The sequence below is a fragment of the Geotrypetes seraphini genome, chromosome 8 (assembly GCF_902459505.1).
Source record: "Geotrypetes seraphini chromosome 8, aGeoSer1.1, whole genome shotgun sequence".
NCBI lineage: Eukaryota > Metazoa > Chordata > Amphibia > Gymnophiona > Dermophiidae > Geotrypetes > Geotrypetes seraphini.
Genome location: NC_047091.1, coordinates 4,693,873 through 4,714,665, shown reverse-complemented (window position 1 = coordinate 4,714,665; position 20,793 = coordinate 4,693,873). Strand labels below are relative to the sequence as shown.

The following is a 20,793-nucleotide window of genomic DNA, read 5'->3' as shown; positions in this document are numbered from 1 at the left end:
CCATTTTTTTGGTTGTTGTTATTTTCACAGATCGCTCCTCAAAGTATTAAATTAGCTGTTTAGCTATAATAAGGCCAAAGTCTAAAAAGGCTAAAATAAAGGCCAAGAGTCTTCCCTCAGACTTGGAATATATCCCAAATAAAATAGTCCCAGGTGAAATCATAAAATAAAAAGACAGTGTAGCGCAGGGGTGTCAAAGTCCCTCCTCGAGGCCACAATCCAGTTGGGTTTTCAGGATTTCCCCAATGAACATGCATGAGATCTATTAGCATACCATGAAAGCAGTGCATGCAAGTAGATCTCATGCATATTCATTGGGGAAATTCTGAAAACCCGACTGGATTGCGGCCCTCAAGAAGGTACTTTGACACCACTGGCCTATAGCAAGAACAATGAGGGAAACCAAGGCCCAAAAAATGGGCAGGGTCATATTTTTAAAATTATTACATATTCTATAGCTATCTTTTCCTTTATTTATTTTTCTATCCAGAGTAAAGGATGTCACTCTGGCCCCCTGAGATTCTAATTATGTCAACAAAGCCTTATAATCTTTGCAAAATTAATGTTTAGAGTGAGGGGGAGGGGGGGTCATATGTGCCACATGGAAGCAAAACCAAAACCTGATGGCATAAAAATTGTTATTCTAATTCAAGTAAAAGGGATTTCTTAGAAATAAGGACATTGTCATTACCTCAGGGGTACTTTTTCAGATCTGGGTTTGAATAGGCTTGGTGAGGAGAGGGGGGGGGGGGACGGACAAGAGAGAAATGACCTAATTAGTCTGTAAAGAAAGTCCCCTTCAATGGAATTTCCATAAAAATCTTTCCCACAGGTGGAGCTACTTGAATCAAAAAGGCCCTGCAGTTCATTCCGATGTAAATTGGCTTATATGGTTATTATTGTCATTTCTGACTTTTTTTTTGCAATCATAGGCACTGCTGCTTCAAGCTGTTTGCTTCCTGAAATCCAAGCTCTTATCTTTGGCTTCCTATGTTGAAAACCATCTTAAGTTCTTAAAAGCTGCCTGCTCTTTCTCTGGCTTATGCTGCACAAGAGGTCTGTCTCGGGATCCAGGTCGAAGAATGCTTAATCCCAGAGCATTCTTAGCACTGGCACAGAGCAGGAGAAATTCCATCCTGGCATCTCAAGCGTCACCCCTGCGGCATTAACAGTTACCTTGGCGTAATGGTATAAACCCAACTTGAGACTTCATTTGGTGAATTAAGTTATGCTTAAAACAAACAAGGGACGTTCTGGACTTCAGCATGGCTCCACTGCGTTATTGTCTCCTTGTCAACTGTGCTTTAGCTAGTCTCGGATACTGGATACCAAACCAGCTTTTTTTTTTCATTTTTCACACATCAAACATATCTGAAGAAAAGATGTATGTGGTCTCAGAAGCTCAAAATGTTTGTCATCTGTGGATTAGGTCTTACTCTGGTCTTTAAAAGTTTTTTTATAGATCTGCAGAGAATCTATACATCAGCCAGAGCAAACACAATTCTGATTGTGGCTTGTTGAGTGCTGGTGGCGATATATTAAAGGGAAAGCACATAGCTACTTCAGCCAGGTTGGTCGTGCAGTATCCGAGTCTAGCAGAAGCCACCGGTGGTGTAGCAACGCCACTTGGGCGCCTGCACCCCTGTGAAGTTACACTCGGCTGCTGAAGCTCTGCTTTTCCTCTCTCACGTATTTCCCCCCTGCCACTCGCTTATTCTCTCGTTTCTGATAGAACTGAAGAGCTGTGCATGTCGTCTTCCTCCCGAAAGCATGCAGGTTTTCCCTGAGAACTGGGCGATTGCTGTGCTTTGATTGGACACTGCGCAACCATGTGACTGATGCTCTGACAGAAGTGACACTTCTTTGGCTGAGGAGGCAGCTTGCATTCTTTGGCATGATGGTCCAGACCGCCACAGTTATAACACCTGGAAAGAGGAAGAAAGACGGTAGCAGTCAAGCAGTGGAGAAGAAAGGCATCCATTCCTTTGTGCTTAAGAGTTGCCCTACTGAGTCAGACCAAGGATGCATCTAGTCACTGGCGTAGGGAGGGCGGGACATACCCCCGCACCCTCCTCTCTGCCCCCTCTCCTTCCACACGAACCCCTCCTGCTCCTTGCACGCCTCCATGCCACACTTGCGCCTTCCCTTCCCACCCCTGAACCTCTATGAAATCTCCAGCGTGAGCAGCTTCTCCAGTCTGCTGCTATTGCTGCCATTGGTTTCCCTCTGATGTCATTTCCTGGCCCTGCAATCCAGAAGGGATTTCAGAGGGATCTAGGCCGGCGCAAGCAGCAGCCCAGAGTAGTTGCTCACGCTGGCAAAATTTTAAAGAGGTACGAGGGGCGTGGAAGGGAGGGCATGAACAAGGCCCGTCCTCTCCTGAAGGCCTGCACAGTCCCCCTTGAAGGCCTGCACCACCACCCCTGAAGGCCTGCACCACCACTCCTGAAGGCCTGTTCCCCCCTTGAAGGCCTGCCTCCCCCCCCCCCCGAAGGCCTGCACCATGACCCCTAAAGGCCAATCCCCCCTGAAGGTCTGCACACACCCCCTGAGGCCTTCACCCCCCCCTGAAAGCCTACACACACACACACCCCACCCCGCCAAAGGCCTGCGTGTTCCCCCCTGGCCTCTCGGTCTTTTACTTAATTCCAGCAGCCTGCAGAGAAGATCGCTGGTGCTAGTAATATTTGCAGACTGCCATTGGCCTCCGGAGCTGTCTTCCCTCTGCCGTGGTTCCACCCCTCCGCTGACATCAGAAGCAGGATCATGGCAGAGGAAACATCAGCTCCGGAGGCTGATGGCAGCCTGTAAAGATGGCTAGCACCGGCGATCCTCTCTGCAGGCTACTCCGCTGCTGGAATTAGGTAAATGGATGCGCAGGAGGCCAGGGGGGAAGTCGGCCACCACAGCACTTCCCAACTGACCCTCCCCCTTCATGCAGGAGCAGCAGCGGCCAGCCAGCAAGAGGCAGCGCTGCCGCTCCTGCTTTAGGGGGGGGAGGATCAGTCACCGAATCGGGAGGCCAATTTTATTTATTTATTTTAATCGATTTGAAATCGATTTACCCAAAGTGAATTGGTGAATCGATCTGAATCGTGAATCCGGCAGCACTAGTACCAATTCATTGCCAACTTATCCCAGAAACACTGAATGAATTTGCTGTACAGTGTTACTGTATGTGATGAAATGTGGCTGTCATTCAGCCACTAGGGGGCAGCCACAATCTATCACATGGTCGCTTATAACCTTTAACAGCCTCTTGGAATTGGTGAGACAGGTTGATTTAGCAGGTTGGGACAGCCTTCATTGGATCAATACAAGAATTAGGTGAAAATGTTATAAGGAAGAGTAACTGACTTGAAGGCAGCTTGAACTTCTGGAATAAACGTGAATAGGGACACTCAAGTTTTTTATGCTGTATGATCCAAAGAGAGTATTAGACATTGGAGCTTTCTGGGAGCGTGCTTTTGATGTGGTGGACCTTTGAGAGCCTACTTGTATTTGTAGCTGACCTTAAATGTTGAGAGCGTAGCAGCACTGTGGTGGTCAAATGAGCCATAGAAATAGATTACTGTAATTCCATCAGAGAGATACTTAAGAGATTTCTCAAGTACCACACACTACAGTCAGAAAACTAAGGATAACTTTCTTCCCACTGCGTTTCCAATGTCATTGAGAATGTTGTGATCAACTTCTTACCTGTCTCCTTTCGATCGGCGTTTCTGTAGAGTCTTCCCTTTAGGTCGCCTGTCACTTCCAATGCAGGATACTCCCCCAGGTCCTGTCACTCGAATGGATTCCAGTCCTTTCACGGATTTCTTGAAGGTGAACTCCACCTGCTCTCCTTCCTTGAGGCTGCGGAATCCATCCATGTGGACCTTACTCTGCAGAAGCGAAAGGAAATTATTAGCCCAAGTGTCTGCTACGAAGAAACACCTCTTATCCTGGTAAATTCCAAATTAATTTCTCAGCCAGGATCCTGGGTTGCTCTTCTATAAGGTGCTCCTTCTATAAGTGTGCTGAACCTGCATTAGACAGCTGAAATTTGGAGAATCAATGGCTCGGCTATAGCTCTAAGCTGGACTTTAAAGACCATCCCCCAACATAGGCCTCTATGACAGTACTTGTGGTTTTGGGGAGAGAAATTTTCAAATGTGTCTTTTCGCCAGCTTTGCCCCATGCCAAATTTGGTCCTGTTTTGTAAAGTTTGTGCACAGATGGACAGATAGAAGAAGCACAGACATTCTCCACCCCTTCACCCCTCCACCATTTCAGTTGGTTGGAAAGACTAAATCTAGCTCAAAGACATCATCATGAATGGCTGCTAATTACATTTTATGAGCATTCACAGCAGTATCTGGAGCTGAGAGATCACATGCCTTGCTCAGTCCTTGCCGTGTGCATGTACACACAATCAAGCTATTCCCTCTCTCACTAAAAGCGCAAATGTAGAGAAATCCAACAACTAGAGCAGTGTCTCTCAAACTGTGGGCTCTTAATGCCAGCCTTTTGCTGGCGTTAGTTCTAGAAGTGTAGCATGTGGTAATTTCCTGCGTGCGATAAAAACACTAGCACCTTAGTAAAAGGAGCCCTGTGTGCCCTGAAGAGATTCTAGAATTTTACTTTATTTTTAAAAATTCCTTCCATAAGTAAACACTAGAATAGATCACTTACGCAAGAGTCTGTCAATGTTATGAGCATCTGCGTGCGTAAAGATACAACCGCCCAGACAAGCATCATTCTTTGAAGTGATTGGTCCTTGAAAACTAACGGCAAGTAATTTTATTTTGAATGCAGTAGTTATCCTAACTTGAGCAACAAAGCAGTCAAGGCTTTGTTACCATTTGGATCTTCTTACGAGTCTTTGCGAACTTGGATTTTCAGCTCTGACAAATTAAATTGAAAAAAAAAAAAAAAAAGAGAACGACTGCAGATGGTGGATGATGAAATGCGTGTTTGCTTGTTGACTATCGAACCACATTTTGAATTAATTTGCACTCAAAAACAAGCACATCCATCGCATTGATTAGCAATTCTATACTATCCACTTTAGTTTCACCGTTGTCACAGTTACCCATACATAGCTTAAAGAGCGTTTGATAAATAACTCTCAAATTTAATTTTTTCTTGGTTTTTCCATTTTTTAATTTCAATTATAATGTGTCGCAAAAAAACATTTGCTCCGTTTAGTGTGCCGGAGCTAAAAAAAATTTGAGAGATGCTTAACTAGAGGATTTAAAATTTGTCGCTCTGTCAAACCATGGTTCCTTTAGTGTTTTCTAAAAATCCTACTCCCCTCCTAGGTTGTTTTGTTGACCCCACATTCAGGGAAATTGTCTATGATAGCTTTCAGTGCTCTATATGATCTGTCCAAGGCTCGAAACTTTGGAACATGCTGCCCCAACATTTACAATTGAAGTTATCTCGCAAGCGATTTAAGATACACCTTAGGACGTTTCTATTGGCTGATACCTACAACTTGTCCTGTTCTTTTTTTGTTGTACTAGAGCAGACATGGGCAACTCTGGTCTTCGAGGGCCGGAATCCAATTGGGTTTTCAGGATTTCCCCAATGAATATGCATGAGTTCTATTTACATGCTCTGCTTTCAATGCATATTCATTGGGGAAATCCTGAAAAGCCGATTGGATTCCGGCCCTCGAGGACCGGAGTTGCCCATGTCTGTTCTAGAGGGAGGGAGGTCTTAACCACACCCCTTTTATCCTTAGCCTTGTGTCCCCCCCTCCACCACTAACCTATTCAGAATTTTGTAGTTCCTCCCCTCCCTCCCTTTCCTGTCTTGTTTGTCCATTATATTACTCACTGCCCCCCCCTCCCCCTTTAGCCTGTAAGCAAAATAGGCAGGATAGAAAGTCCTGAATATACTTGGAAACTAGGTCTGCAATTTCTCTTGGGGGTTTTTGTTTTTTTTTCCTTAAGAAAATCACTGTCAGAATAATCTGTATATAATTATTTACTGGGCTGGAATTTCCAGGTTCTTTTCTCAGGAAGGGAGTTTGCAGGTTAATACACTGGGGCCTAAACCGCTACCACAAAGTACATATGCTTGTTTTTGTTTTTTTCTAAATAGTTACTTTTTGTTTGATTTGCTGAAGAAAACTAGCTAAAATAAACAACCTTTATCTAGGTTTGCAAGGTTGTCCTGACTGATTATAATTCTGTTTATTTAGAGTCCCTTTGTCATTGATTAAGGCATTTAAAATAGTTTAGGCATTAGGTCTGGGAAAAACAATGGATGGCAGAGATGAACATGTGAGTCATGTACTTGGGAAGAATCTTACAGGTTGTCCAGGTTGGGTCCTTTAAATTAATCAGTGTTCAAGGCCCAGTTAAAAGCCCACCTCTTTGAGAGTGCATTCGACTCCTAACTCCTCTCACCTTGGGTTCTGCATCCCTAACCCTATATGTCATGTCTGTCTGTTCAAGTTAGATTGTAAGCTCTTCCGATCAGGGACCATCTATAAATGTCAGCCCACCCCTTTGAGAGTGCTTTCGACTCCTAACTCCTCTCACCTTGGGTTCTGCATCCCCAACCCTATATGTCATGTCTGTCTGTCCAAGTTAGATTAGACCCCTCTCATTTGGTAAGTTTTCTTTCTATGAAACGTCTTGAGAAAGGAACAGCTGCGCCTAATAAAGTTTAGTTTCCTGTCCCGCAGTAGACATACGGCTTTCTTCGATTAATATTTTGATTAATTTAAATTCTACTCTTTAAATCTTGGATCCAAGTTATTGAGGACTAGTACGTGATCAAGCGAGTCTATTTTATGTATCTTTCATTTTTATGACTTGTTGTGTTTTTCAATTTTTGAAAATCAATTTAAGTTAATTTGGTTCTTGATCGCACTTTTCTGTACAAGATGTTTATGCTTGGTAATTCTATAAAATTGTCTAAATAAATAAATATATAAAAAATAATAATACATATAAAAAATTTTATTTTATTTTTTGTGACGCTTGCACTATATCACTCCTATGCATGATGTCACTTGCATCCTTAGTCTCACAAACACAGATTGCTTTTCTTTGCCAACCTATTATCCCATTGTTACACTATCATTTATAGGACCTCTGAAGAAGACTTTCTTGTCGAAACACAGACCATGTTGGGGCCTACGCTTTCAGCGGACTAGGGCTAGATTCACAAAGCAAACCGATCGTGTACCGATCGGTTTGCGACCCCTTTGCAACCAGATTTCCCTTCAGCCCAATTCACTAACCTCTCCTGCAATCCACTTCCAATCCGTGCACGCAAATGAGGGGAAATGCATGCAAAGTAGACAGGGACGCGATTCACCAACCAAATTTTTGAAACCGACTGGGCTGGCCGATCAACCGAAGAAGCGACTGTTGGAGCCCACTTGCAAATGGCTTTCCGACTCTCCAGCTCCATTGAAGCCCTGCTCTCTGCTGCCCCGAATTAATACCATGGGTTCGCTGGGCTAAAAAGTTAAAAAAGTAAAAAAAAAAAAAAAGTTGCGGCTCGGACGGGCATGCGCAGACCATCTACAGGGAAAGCAGATGGTCTGCGCATGCATCTGGATCACACACTAGCGATCCGTGTTCCTCCGATCGCCCCCATTAGAATATTGCTTGAAGAATCCATCGGACCTGCCCGGATCGGACACGGATCGGTCATGATCTGGTAGGTTAGTGAATATAACCCTTAGTCCCGCGATTTTCTACTTTTTTCATTCCATTGTAAATAAACAGAACCAAAAAAAAAAAAAGGTGGAAAATTGCGGGACTAAGGGCTCCTTTTCTAAGGTGCGCTAGCGTTTCTAGCGCACGCTAACCCCACGTTACGTGCCAAAAACTAACACCAGCCCAATGGAGGTGTTAGCATCCAGCGAGCGCTTCTCCGCGCGTTAATGCCCTAACGCACCTTAGTAAAATGAGCCCTAAGTATATAGCCCTCGACGGAGACTGTCCCAACTTTGTGGGTTGGGCTGAGAACTTTTCAACTGCCCTTTGTACACTGGACATTAGGCTACTCTTCCCCTCTTCTGTCCTAGGACATGTCAGGGGGGGAGGGGGTTGTCAAAGCTATATTATTTCAGCATTTCGGGTTGTACCTCTCTTCCTCCAAGAGCAGCCATTCCGGCATTTGTACTCAGAAGGTTTAAGAGCCACTTGCTCTGGAATAGTTATTCGTTTCTTCCTTTAGTGCTCCCTGTCCACTACTTTCTGCCATCTGGCTTCTGTGCTCCGCATTTACAAAGAAGCTTTCTTTTTATGAATGAAGCTCTCCCGCCACTTTGTCCTTCATTCATCTGTTCTTGAGTAACCCTGAGGTCATGTGATCTTCCAGGACAGGCTGTTTTCTCTCTAATGGACAATGCTGACATTTATCTTTAAATAGGATGCACTCAGGAGCAGACTGTTACTCCTCTCACAGAACGAAACACGGGCAAAGAAGAAACAACATCCTTACCTTAAAAGAAAGCTATGAGAAGATGCAGAATAAAGTAGAATGCATTTTAGCAAATTCATAATCAAGTTAGTTGGGAGTCACAGCCAAGGGAGACTGCACAGTATATTCGTAAATCGGCAGCCTCCTATTTTTAGGAGTTAGACAGCATCTAGCTGAAACGTTTTCTAAATCAGGGGTAGGAAGCCATGATCCTCAAGGGCCACAACCCAATTACCATGTTTCTCCGAAAATAAGACCTACCCCAAAAATAAGGCCTAGTTGAAGCGCTGGATTTGCCGGCAGCAGTGTTCCCCCCCTCCCCCGCTGACCCTTCCATCTCTCCCTCCAATCCAACCCTGCCGACTGCGAGACCGATATAACTTCTTCCAAACAGCAGCGTCGGCAGCAATCTAATCACCTTCTCCCGCTGGGAAATTCTTCTGCCGCATCACTGATGATGTCATCAGCAATGCGGCATACGGAATGCCCCAGCGTGAGAAGGCTGCAAAGCAGCCTGATTAGATTGTTGCCGACACTGCTGTTTGGAAGAAGGTATATCGGTCTAGCAGTCAGCGGGGTTTGGATGGGTGTGAGGGATGGAAGTGTCAGCGGGGGGGAGGAATGGGAGGGAAGGATAGAAAGATGCTGCATAGGGAAGGCACAAGGCGATGGGTGAGAGGGGAGGATAGATGCTGCACATGTGGGGGAGAGAAAGGAAAGAGGAAGAATTGGGGTGGAGGTGAGGAAGGGAGAGATGATCATTGTACATGAAAAAAATAAGACCTACCCCAAAAATAAGACCTATTGCCTTTTGTGGGCCCAAAATTAATATAAGACGGTATCTTATTTTCGGGAAAACACGGTAGGTTTTCAAGATTTCCACAATGAATATGTATAATAGGTTGATTTGCATGTATACTTCCATTATATGAAAATGGGTCTCATGCATTTTCATTGTGGAAGTCTTGAAAACCTAGGGTTACCAGATTTATGTCTGGAGAAACCTGGACACATGGCCCCGCCCTTTTCTCTATCCATAGCCACACCCTGTTCTGCCCCGCTCCACCCCATTCTGCCTCCAGACCCGCCCTATTCTGCAAAGCCTCATTTCTGTTTCCCAACCTCCGGGCCGCGTCTGGAGGGTGTCCGAGTAAGCCTATGACAACCCAACTAGGTTGTGGCCTCGAGGACCATAGTTGCTCACCCCTATCCTAAGTCTAGGTTAAGCCTGCTAGTTTTTGTGTCTGGGGTGGCTGAATAAACTTATCTAGCTGGCACTGAAAACTCATGTTAGCCACAGGGTCAGCCCTGCCACTAGATAGGCTAGGTTTCTGCCTAGGGCATCCATATTTAAAAGACAGCAGTGTGGTAGGACACCTTCCTTACCTTGATTCGGTATCTAGCATGCTCCCCCCTGTCGCTGTCTCCAGTGCACCTCTTCCTGACTGCTTTGAAAGCGCTACTGCCTCCCACTCTCCCCCTACCAGGAAATCCTTTGTTGGGGGGAGGGTAGAAGGTGTCAAATACTGCAAGGCCCTGGGCTAGTACATAATACTTTTGAAGCTGCTGGGAAGAGATGCAACAGCAGGGGGGGGAGTATGTTGGACATGGAACCAGAGTAAAGAAGGGAAGATGACATGAGATGAGATGTTAGTCCTGGGGGGAGGGTTCATGAGCTCGCTTGGGGACTACAAATTTGATTCACCTATGCAGATTATATTTTCCTCCTTATAGAACTGGACCCAGCATCCTCAAATGCCCCAGAAAAAAATCTCAAAAAGGATAACCAAAATATCTACTCGGGCAACCAAAAACAGACTCAAGTTAAACACCACCAAGACCAAAGTGCTCTGGTTCCACACATCCCATCAAACTACTCCCAGTTCCCTGACTTTACCATCCGGAATCAATCTCACGGTGCACAAAACATCAAAAGTTCTGGGTGTCATTCTTGACTCTACACTTTCTTATTCATCACAAGTATCCAACCTGTTGATGAAAACTATCTACAGCATGAAACATCTTCAGCTAATCAGACCTCTCTTTTTTGAACACCATTTTACCATTCTGGTTCAAATGCTCATTCTATTGCAACTTGACTACTGCAACTTATTATATGCTGGAAGAAACACTAGACCGTTATAATGATTACAACCAGGGCAGAATTAACCAATAGGCCAAGTAGGCACATGCCTAGGGCCCAAAATGATCAGGGGTCCCAATGAAGGAGGGCATCAACATTGTTTTTTCCAAACGGCGATGGGCTCCTCCAGCATCGATCGGCAACAAGGCCTCCCCCCTCCCCGATCAGCAACGTGCCCCCCCCCATCGACAGAAAGTAAGAAAAGCAAGCAACATGGGTAAGAAAGGCAATGGGAACTGTAATTTTGCAAGCGGTGCTGTTCGCCCAAAGCTTCCCTCTGACGCAGCTTCCTGTTTCCGCCTGGGCGCAGGTGGGGTGGGGCAAGGGGCCCAGTGTACTTGTGGGCCTAGGGGCCCTCAATGAATTAATCCTGCCCTGATTACAACTGATTCAAAACATGGCAATTGGGCTGATATTCAGCATCAAGAAATTCAATAGATTATCGGACTACTATCACAAACTTCATTGGCTGCCGATGTCTTTCCAAATTGCATTCAAAACCTCTTGCATCTTATACCATATACGCCAGTGGTCTCAAACTCGCGGCCCAGGGGCTACATGTGGCCCGCCAGGTGCCATTTTGAGGTCCTCGGTATGTTTATCATCATCGCAGAAGTAAAATAAAACAGTTTTTTGATCATATGTCTCTTTAGCTATAAATCACAATATTATTATTAAGATTTAGCCAAAAGAAAAGATTTATAAACTATAAAGAGTTTTACCTCCTGTAAAATTGTCATTTCTTTAATAAGACATTAACTCTTTTTTTTTCTGAGGCCCTCCAAGTACCGACAAATCCAAAATGTGGCCCTGCAATACCAACTCTCATAAAAACATAAGAATAGCCTTACTGGGTCAGACCAATGGTCCATCAAGCCCAGTAGCCCATTCTCACGGTGGCCAATCCAGGTCACTAGTACCTGGTCAAAACCCAAGGTGTAGCAATATTCCATGTCACCAATACAGGGCAAGCAGTGGCTTCCCCCATGTCTTTCTCAATAACAGACTATGGACTTTTCCTCCAGGAGCTTGTCCAAACCATATCTTTTCTGAACTCCACTTTACTTTGACAAGAATACTCAATACTGCAATGATGATCCTCCCTTGACCCAAAGGGGTAAAGTATAAAGGAACTTTCAACTCCTTGTTCACCTATATTGCCATTAAAATTTGGAATAGTCTGCCGCCAAACACCGGGAAAGAATCCAACTACCTAAAGTTCAGGAGAAATCTAAAAACTTACTTGTACCACAACTTATCCGAACCTCATCAGCAACATGAATATACTCAAGACTTGCCAAATCCATACTGAACAGATTAAGACTTTAATGCCTAGGACTCTCATGGACTCAGATTGCAAAAAGCTTTTATTCTCCACAGACCACCCAACGACACAAACCAATTACAGTAATTGCAACCGTAGCTTTGATCTCTGCCCAAACTCTACTAAAGTACAGTAATACCACTTGATTTCCTTACACATCCAGGGTGGGTGGGTGGGGGGAGGAAAATGTATTTTGAGGATTAAAATTACTTAATTATAATATTGTAATCACATCATATGTCATATAGTATTAATAATTGGGAGGAGGGTGGGAAAAAATGATTGTTTTATGTATTACTTGTGTAGTTAATAGTGCATTTTATGCAGTATTTTATGTTCAATTAATTGTATTGCACTGTCAAGGTTTGAAACTCAATAAAGATTTAAAAAAAAAAAAAATATATATATATATATATCGCTTGATGACTCTCCATGTGTTGCTTCCCAACTGTGCTGAACTACGATTGAAATTTATAACCTGTAACTACTACATGAGTTTCTTTGTCTCTTAATTGTCTTTAATAACTGACTGAAATGTATGATCTTATTGCTACTATATGTATTTCCTATGCATTGGAATTGACAGAACTCACCATTGTATAGTCCCCATGTTCTCTTGAGCCTCTGTAGGTAGAGCGTGATCCACAAATTAAATATTAGATTAGATTAAAGTGCTGGGATGGGGGAAGGGCGATGAGATGCTGGACTTGGAGGCAGGAAGCTAGAAGGCCTACAGAGGTGAGATGCTGGCTCTCTGTGTGGGGAGGCAGGAAGGGAAAGAAAATATGCTGGACTAGAGGAGTTAGGGCTTTCAGCCACTTACGAGGGGAGGGAGGGGGGAGTTGAATGCATGGATGAAGACTCACTTTAGGGTGTCAGAAACCCTTAGTCTGGGCCCTTTCTCCTTTCTTAACCCATTTATACCTTCAGGAATGCTTCATTTGCGGCAGCTAAATATAGCTGCCTTGGGAATATATATTTAATAACATTTTCAAAAGCTTGGCTCTGGCTGCTTAACTCCCAAATGAAGCCATCTTTTACCCTTTTGAAATTCAACCTCATAGAAGCAGATGCACTCAGTATGTACAGCCCTTAAAACAGTGGTCTCCAACTCAAACCCTTTGCAGGGTGACATTTTGGATTTGTGGGTCCTTGGAGGGCCTCAAAAAAAATAGTTAATGTCTTATTAAAGAAATGACAATTTTGCAGGAGGTAAAACTCTTTATAGTTTATAAATCTTTCCTTTTGGCTAAGTCTTAATAATAATATTGTCATTTATAGCTAAAGAGACATATAATCAAGAAACTGATTTATTTTACTTTTGCGATTATGATAAACACACCGAGGGCCTCAAAATAGTACCTGGCGGGCCACGGTTTGAGGCCACTGACCTTTGGTCTGTCCCACTATAGCAGCTCTTATGTTCTTATGTGAGCCAAGTATAGGACAGTTAAGCCATTGTGACATCACTGCTGAGGTTGTCTGTTATGCATTGGTGGAATGAGGCATTATGACATCACAATCTCAGCTCTGGAATGTTGCTCCTCTTTGGGTTTCTGCCAGGTACTTGGGACCTGGGTTGGCCACTGTTGGAAACAGGATACTGGGCTTGATGGACCTTTGCAAGTGGTCTCCAACTCAAACCCTTTGCAGGGCCATGTTTTGGATTTGACGGTACTTGGAGGGCCTCAGAAAAAAATTGTTAATGTTTTATTTAAAAAATGACAATTTTGCATGAGGTAAAACTCGTTATAGTTTATAAATCTTTCCTTTTAGCTAAGTCTTAATATTGTCATTTATAGCTAAAGAGACATATGATCAAGAAATTGTTTTATTTTACTTTTGTGATTATGATAAACACACCGAGGGCCTCAAAATAGGACCTGGCAGGCCGCATGTGTTCCCCAGGCTGTGAGTTTGAGGCCACTGCCTTCAAGCAATTGCAGACAAGTTATTAATTTCAGGGAATGACGAGTCATTGGTCGCACCGATGAAATTGACAGAACGTGCGACAGGGCTTCGTTTCCTCAACATTTCCCCCAAAAGATTTCCAAAACAAAAATTTTCTACAGTGTACCCATAAGCGTTATAAAAATGACTTCTGTTCATCATAATGAATACACTTTTTAGTGTGTTCAGTGCACGCTATTTATTTATTCATTAACAGCCCAAGCCATAAGTACTGGTACTTGGTGGTGTAAAAATCACATCCATAATTATGTTTTTATTTATTTATAAACTAAGTCACACTGGATATAGTAGAGGGTGTGTGTTGTCGTAGCTTAAAGTGCAAAGAAGTCAAAGTAATACTGTATAACTGGATAAGACTTCTCAGTATACAAATAAGCAAAATATATATCTGGCTTATAAAGTAAGTCAAGTGTTCACATACACTCAGAATTGTGAAATTTGACCAAGAGCGTTAGCTCCTATAGCCAAACCCACCGCCCCATCACTGTGTATGACTTATTTTGAAAAAGAGCTTGAAATGAACATACTGTTCAAATGCTCAACTAATTTTCAATGACAAAAGAGAGAAAGAAGTTCCCACATAGCTTTCAACATCAACAAAGGAGACCAGATGGTGCTCAATCCTATTTATTAAACAGACTCGATACGATCGAGAAGGGCCTGCTTCAGGAGTCTTGGTATTGAGTGGTAAAAGCAATGGCGTACCAATCCAAATGTCCAAATATTGCAATAAAACACTGAAAAGAACCCAAAATGATGGCTGACAATGATTGCAGCAAACACCGCATTAAAACGTTCGCTGCACAGTACTACTTGAGAGGGTCCAGAGAAGAGTGACTAAGATAGTTAAGGGGTTGGAAGAACTGCCGTACAGCGAAAGATTAGAGAAACTCGGCCTCTTCTCCCTTGAACAGAGGAGATTGAGAGGGGATATGATCAAAACATTCAAGATAATGAAGGGAATAGACTTAGTAGATAAAGACAGGTTGTTCACCCTCTCCAAGGTAGAGAGAACAAGAGGGCACTCTCTAAAGTTGAAAGGGGATAGATTCCGTATAAGCGTAAGGAAGTTCTTCTTCACCCAGAGAGTGGTGGAAAACTGGAACGCACTTCCGGAGGCTGTTATAGGGGAAAACACCCCCCAGGGATTCAAGACAAAGTTAGATAACTTCCTGTTGAACCAGAACGTACGCAAGTAAGGCTAGTATCAGTTAAATCAACCTAAATAAATCCAGGAAAAATTCCATCTGATAATGAAGGGAATAGACTTGGTAGATAAGGACAGGTTGTTCACCCTCTCCAAGGTAGGGAGAATGAGAGGGCACTCTAAAATTGAAAGGGGATAGATTCCGTACGAACATAAGGAAGTTCTTCTTCACCCAGAGAGTGGTAGAAAACTGGAACGCTCTTCCATAGTCTGTCGTAGGGACAACATCCTCCAGGGATTCAAAACAAAGTTAGACAAGTTCCTGCTGAACCGGAACGTACGCTGGTAGGGTTAGTCTCAGTTAGGGCGCTGGTCTTCGACCTAAGGGCCGCCGCGTGAGCGGACTGCAGGGCACGATGGACCACTGGTCTGACCCAGCAGCGGCACTTCTTATGTTCTTATGTCTTTTGGTTTATTTATTTATAACCCGCTTTCTACAGAGCGACTCGCAATTTAAACGTACACAATATAAATCATACACATTTAAAACATAAACAGACAAGCGACCAGCACTTATACCTCTACAAAACACCAATTCCCATATTTCATATTACAAAACAAATGTCTTTTCAAAAACCTCTTAAAAACATCAAGATTACCCTGCTGTCTTATATACATAGGCACATGTGCTTGTTCGCGTAATGTTCAATCTCAGAGACCTAACTGGGGGGATCCAGCAAGTCTACACGATGGATAGAGCGCAGCTTTGGTAACAGAACATGGGACGGAATAGTGCTCATCAGGCTTACAGGTGCTTGGCCATGTGTACAGATATAAACCAACCCAAGCAAGAGAAATAAAACTTTGTCAAATCAACATTAACCAATTGGTCTTGGTTCACCCATTGTCTTGCTTGCTATCTATACATTTTTCTATGTGAGCACTGAACGCAAGTCAGTGATATAATTTTATAACTCTTGTAACCAAAGCACTGATGAAACAGCAGGTACAGTGTGGTAATGTGGGAGTCAAAGTGGGTAAATCTAAAGATAAGAGAGATCTGCTGGGAACAGGGAGAGAAAAGGAAATGGAGGAGGAGGAGGAATGCAGCTTTATGAAATGGAAAAGCAGGGTTGCTAACTGCATCCAGTCCTGGGTTTACCCTCTTCCATACAGGCTGACCTATGGCGCTTTTCGGAAAGAAATTAAAACTGTACTATTTGATAGATTCATTTCCTAAATAGAAATTACATTAATTGCAATAATTCTTTAATAATTGCAAAACTTTTACTCCGATTACCCTTAAGAAATATATTGCACTTTTGCTATTTGTATTTTGTACTTTGCCGATTGTCTAGCTCTCTTTGATGTAAACCGCCAAGAAGTCATCAGATTGTGGCAGTATAGAAGAATAAAGTTATTATTATTATTCTAGTTCTGGTTTCCCTAATCTCTAAGGAAAACAAGACTACAAGTTCCTGCATGCAATGGGGGTCAACCCAGGACTTGATCTTACCTAGACTAAACATTTTTCTCTCAAATGGAACACAGAAGAAACTACACGTGTAACTCAGAAAGCAAAAACTTCTGATATGGGAGTAGGATGGTCGCTGTCAAACTGTTTTAGAGAGGGGTGGTCATGTGACCGACTAATATTGGGATCAGATTTTACTCTTTCAGAAATTACAATGCCTAGGGCAACTCTAGACAAAGTTGCATAGAAGCACCTTTAAAACAAATAGGAGGAAATACTTTTTCACACAACAAATAGTTAAGTTTTTATTTTTAGGATTTTTCTTTGGGGTTCTTTGACATTGAAGTTTTCCCTTCTGGAGCTTTTTATGCATCTACTAGCTGATGCCCCGGCGTTGCACGGGTATTTAATTATAGCAATAACACTGTAAATGGATTCAAATAAAGATACTTTATAGTGGTGAATGAAATTATTTTTTTACAGCTTAATAAAAAGTACAATATTCAGATTATAATGTGAAATATTTGACAAAATGAATACAATACAACTAACGCAAAACGTGATTATAAACAACATTTTTAGTTTCACCTCCAGGAGCAAGAACATATAAATTCTTGGGTGAACCCACCCTTGAGCAAGCAACATAGAGTTGTGGGCCGAGAGACCCCCAGAACATATCACCCCAGGTAGTGAGGGATCTGCATACCAAGTTTCGTTCAAATCGGTCAAGCCGTTTTTGAATTACTGTGAGAATGGCAGCTTTTTACATTTTTTCCATTGACATGAATGGGTGAAATCTGATTTTCTGTTTGTAGCTCCGCCCACATGTGCAGGTGGGCTGCGAGACCCCCAGAACATATCACCCCAGGTAGTTGGAATTACTGTGAGAATGGCAGCTTTTTACATTTTTTCCATTGACATGAATGGGTGAAATCTGATTTTCTGTTTGTAGCTCTGCCCACGTGTGCAGGTGGGCCGCGAGACCCCCAGAACATATCACCCCAGGTAGTGAGGGATCTGCATACCAAGTTTCGTTCAAATCGGTCAAGCCGTTTTTGAATTACTGTGAGAATGGCAGCTTTTTACATTTTTTCCATTGACATGAATGGGTGAAATCTGATTTTCTGTTTGTAGCTCCGCTCACGTGTGCAGGTGGGCCGTGAGACCCCCAGAACATATCACCCCAGGTAGTGAGGAATCTGCATACCAAGTTTCGTTCAAATCGGTCAAGCCGTTTTTGAATTACTGTGAGAATGGCAGCTTTTTACATTTTTTCCATTGACATGAATGGGTGAAATCTGATTTTCTGTTTGTAGCTCCGCCCACGTGTGCAGGTGGGCCGCGAGACCCCCAGAACATATCATCCCAGGTAGTGAGGGATCTGCATACCAAGTTTCGTTCAAATCGGTCAAGCCGTTTTTGCGTGATCGCGGCACATACACACACACATACACGCATACATACCTCCGATTTTATATATATAGATAGTATTGAATTTATTGTATTATCTATTCCCTCTTCCTTCTCTTTATATAGGTAAATGTAAGTAATTATTTCTTTCATAGGTACTATAGTTAGATTGTGAGTCCATTTGTTTTGTAAACCGCTCTGAATCCTTTGGGAAAGTTAGCGATATATAAGATACTGCATTAAATTAAATTAAACATTACACCAACCTAATAGGCACGGAAACCCAAGACACCAAAAAACTATTCCAAATATTAAAAGATCTAACTAACACCATACCCTATTTGACCACTAACAATAACTCCTCCCCTTCAGCCTCCCTCCTAGCTGAACACTTCAAGAATAAAATTACAAACACCAGAGCTACTCTCATTAGTAACCCAACCCACCTACTCGAAGTCACAATACTCCCCACAGAAAATGAATCTCGTGCTGCAGACAGATCTTGGTCCCAATTCCCTAAGATACATTGGACCGAATTCAACAAACTCTACAATAAGTACAGCCACGCATCATGTGAACTCAACCACTGCCCGCCATATCTCCTGTCATCAGCGAGCACTAAGTTCCGTACCTTACTCCTACACTGGATACAAACCATGCTCACAGATGGCATTTTCCCAAATGACCTCAGCAAAATCATCATCACCCCAATCTTAAAAGACCCAAAAGGACCAACAGACCTCTCATCCAACTACAGACCAATAGCCTCAATACCTCTATATATCAAACTAACAGAAGGATTAGTAGCCAAATTCCTCACCAACTATCTCGAGGACCATAACTTACTCCATCCCATGCAATCCGGCTTCAGAACTAACTTCAGCACAGAGACACTACTAGGCTCCCTTATCGACACAGCAAGACAACACCTCAGCATTGGGGAAAAAAATGCTGCTCATACAGTTGGACCTGACGGCGGCATTTGACCTGGTAGACCATAACATCCTACTGCAAATCTTGGACTCAATAGGCATCTCAGATAAAATATACTCATGGTTTGAAGGTTTCTTAAAATCCAGAACATACAAAGTAAAATCAGACAAAGAAAAATCCAAACCTTGGTCCAACCCCTGCAGCGTTCCACAAGGTTCCTCACTGTCCCCTACTCTCTTCAACCTATATACAGCCTCTCTTGGCGTTTACATGAACAAACAAGGCCTATCCTCTTATAGCTATGCTGATGACATCACCACCCTCATTCCTTTCGACCAACCAATGCTCTTAATGTCAGACACACTACACAGAACTCTAGCTACAGTTACGACTTGGATGGAAGACCACAAACTGAAACTCAACCCAGACAAAACTAAATTCATCCTCCTAGAAAATAACAAAATCCCAACCATAACCAACTTAGAAATCAACTCTATCAACTACCCTTTGCAAACCACCCTAAAATTTCTAGGTATGACTATTGACAGAGGCTGCACCATGCAACCACAAATTAACAAAACAATACAGAAATCTTTCGCAGTTATGAGAAACCTTAGGCAAGTCTGAAAATTCTTCGAAAAAACACAATTTCAGTTCCTAGTACAATCTCTAATCCTAAGTATCCTAGACTATTGCAACATCCTCTACCTCCCCTGCCCTGCAATAATGATTAAACAACTACAGACAATTCAGAATACAGCTCTGAGACTCGTCTATTCATTGAAAAAGCATGATCACATTACTGAGGCATTCATCAATTCTCATTGGCTTCCAATCCAGGAAAGAATACAATTTAAATTCTACTGTATATTATTTAAAACTATAAATGGAGACAGCCCAACCTACCTAAACGACCGCCTCATCCAAACCACCTCTACCAGGCATAGAAAAACACCCCCCCCCCATTCACTTACCCCCCAATCAAAGAAGTAAAATGGAAAAAACTATACAACGGACAACTGGCCACTCAGGCAGCGAAGATAGACAACCAAGTCTCCAACCTATTGACAACAACCCCAGACTACAAGATGTTCAGAAAGGAAATAAAAACTTTACTCTTCAAGAAATCCCTTAATAAAGCTTAATACCATGATAAAGCTTAACCCCCCTCTTACCATCCCCTCCCTAACCCCAGATCCTACTTTTCCCTCTCTTGGAAACCTTCTCTGATCTAACGTTGTAACCCTTCTTCCATAACTCTTTTTGTAATCCGCTTTGAACCGAAAGGTAATGGCGGAATAGAAATCTGTAATGTAATGTAATGTAAACTCTGGAACTCATTGGCAGAGGATGTGGCAACAGCAGTTAGTGTAACTGGGTTTAAAAAAAAAGGTTTGGACATGTTCCTGGAGAAAAAGTCCATAATCTGCTATTGAGACAGACATGGGGGGAGCCAATGCTTGTCCTGGGACCGGCAGCATGGAATGTTGCTACTATTTAGGTTTCTGCCAGGTACTTGTGACCTGGAATGGCCACTGTGGAAACAGGTTTCTGGGCTAGATGGACCATTGGTCTGATGCTAGGGTTATCATATGGCTCCAGAAAAAGGACAGCTTGAGCCATCCGGGTTTTCAATGGAAGTAAAACCCAGATGTCTCAATCCGTGCTTCTTTTTCTGGAGCCATATGGTAATCCTAGTCTGACCCTGTATGGCTATTCTTATGTTCTTATTCTTCTGGTCTACTAGCATGAGTGTCTGAGCCTTTTGTCTAACTCAAAGATGGCTGCCAAGCACGGTGCGTGTCTCTGCTTTCTAGGGCTTTTATATTTGAATCAAACTCTGTGGAAATGGAAATATTTGGATTTTGGAAACATATCTTCTCTTTGAGCTTTTCCCTTTTCTCTCCCAAAGCATAAACAGCATTGCTAAAATGGTTCCTGTTATCAGAGAGAGAGTG

The 20,793-nt window shown here is 42.8% G+C and overlaps 1 protein-coding gene across 1 annotated transcript in view; it reads right to left on the bottom strand.

Annotated features, from left to right (window-relative positions):
• Window positions 1–338: 338 nt before the first annotated feature.
• LIN28A (lin-28 homolog A) overlaps window positions 339–20,793 on the bottom strand; it is a 61,885-nt gene continuing 41,430 nt past the window's right edge. The window contains exons 3-4 of the mRNA XM_033956695.1: window positions 3,700–3,884; window positions 339–1,925 (exon numbers count right to left, since the gene is read on the bottom strand). Of these exons, the coding sequence (XP_033812586.1) occupies window positions 1,712–1,925; window positions 3,700–3,884 (399 nt within the window). The 3' untranslated portion in view covers window positions 339–1,711. The remainder of the gene's footprint in view (window positions 1,926–3,699; window positions 3,885–20,793) is intronic.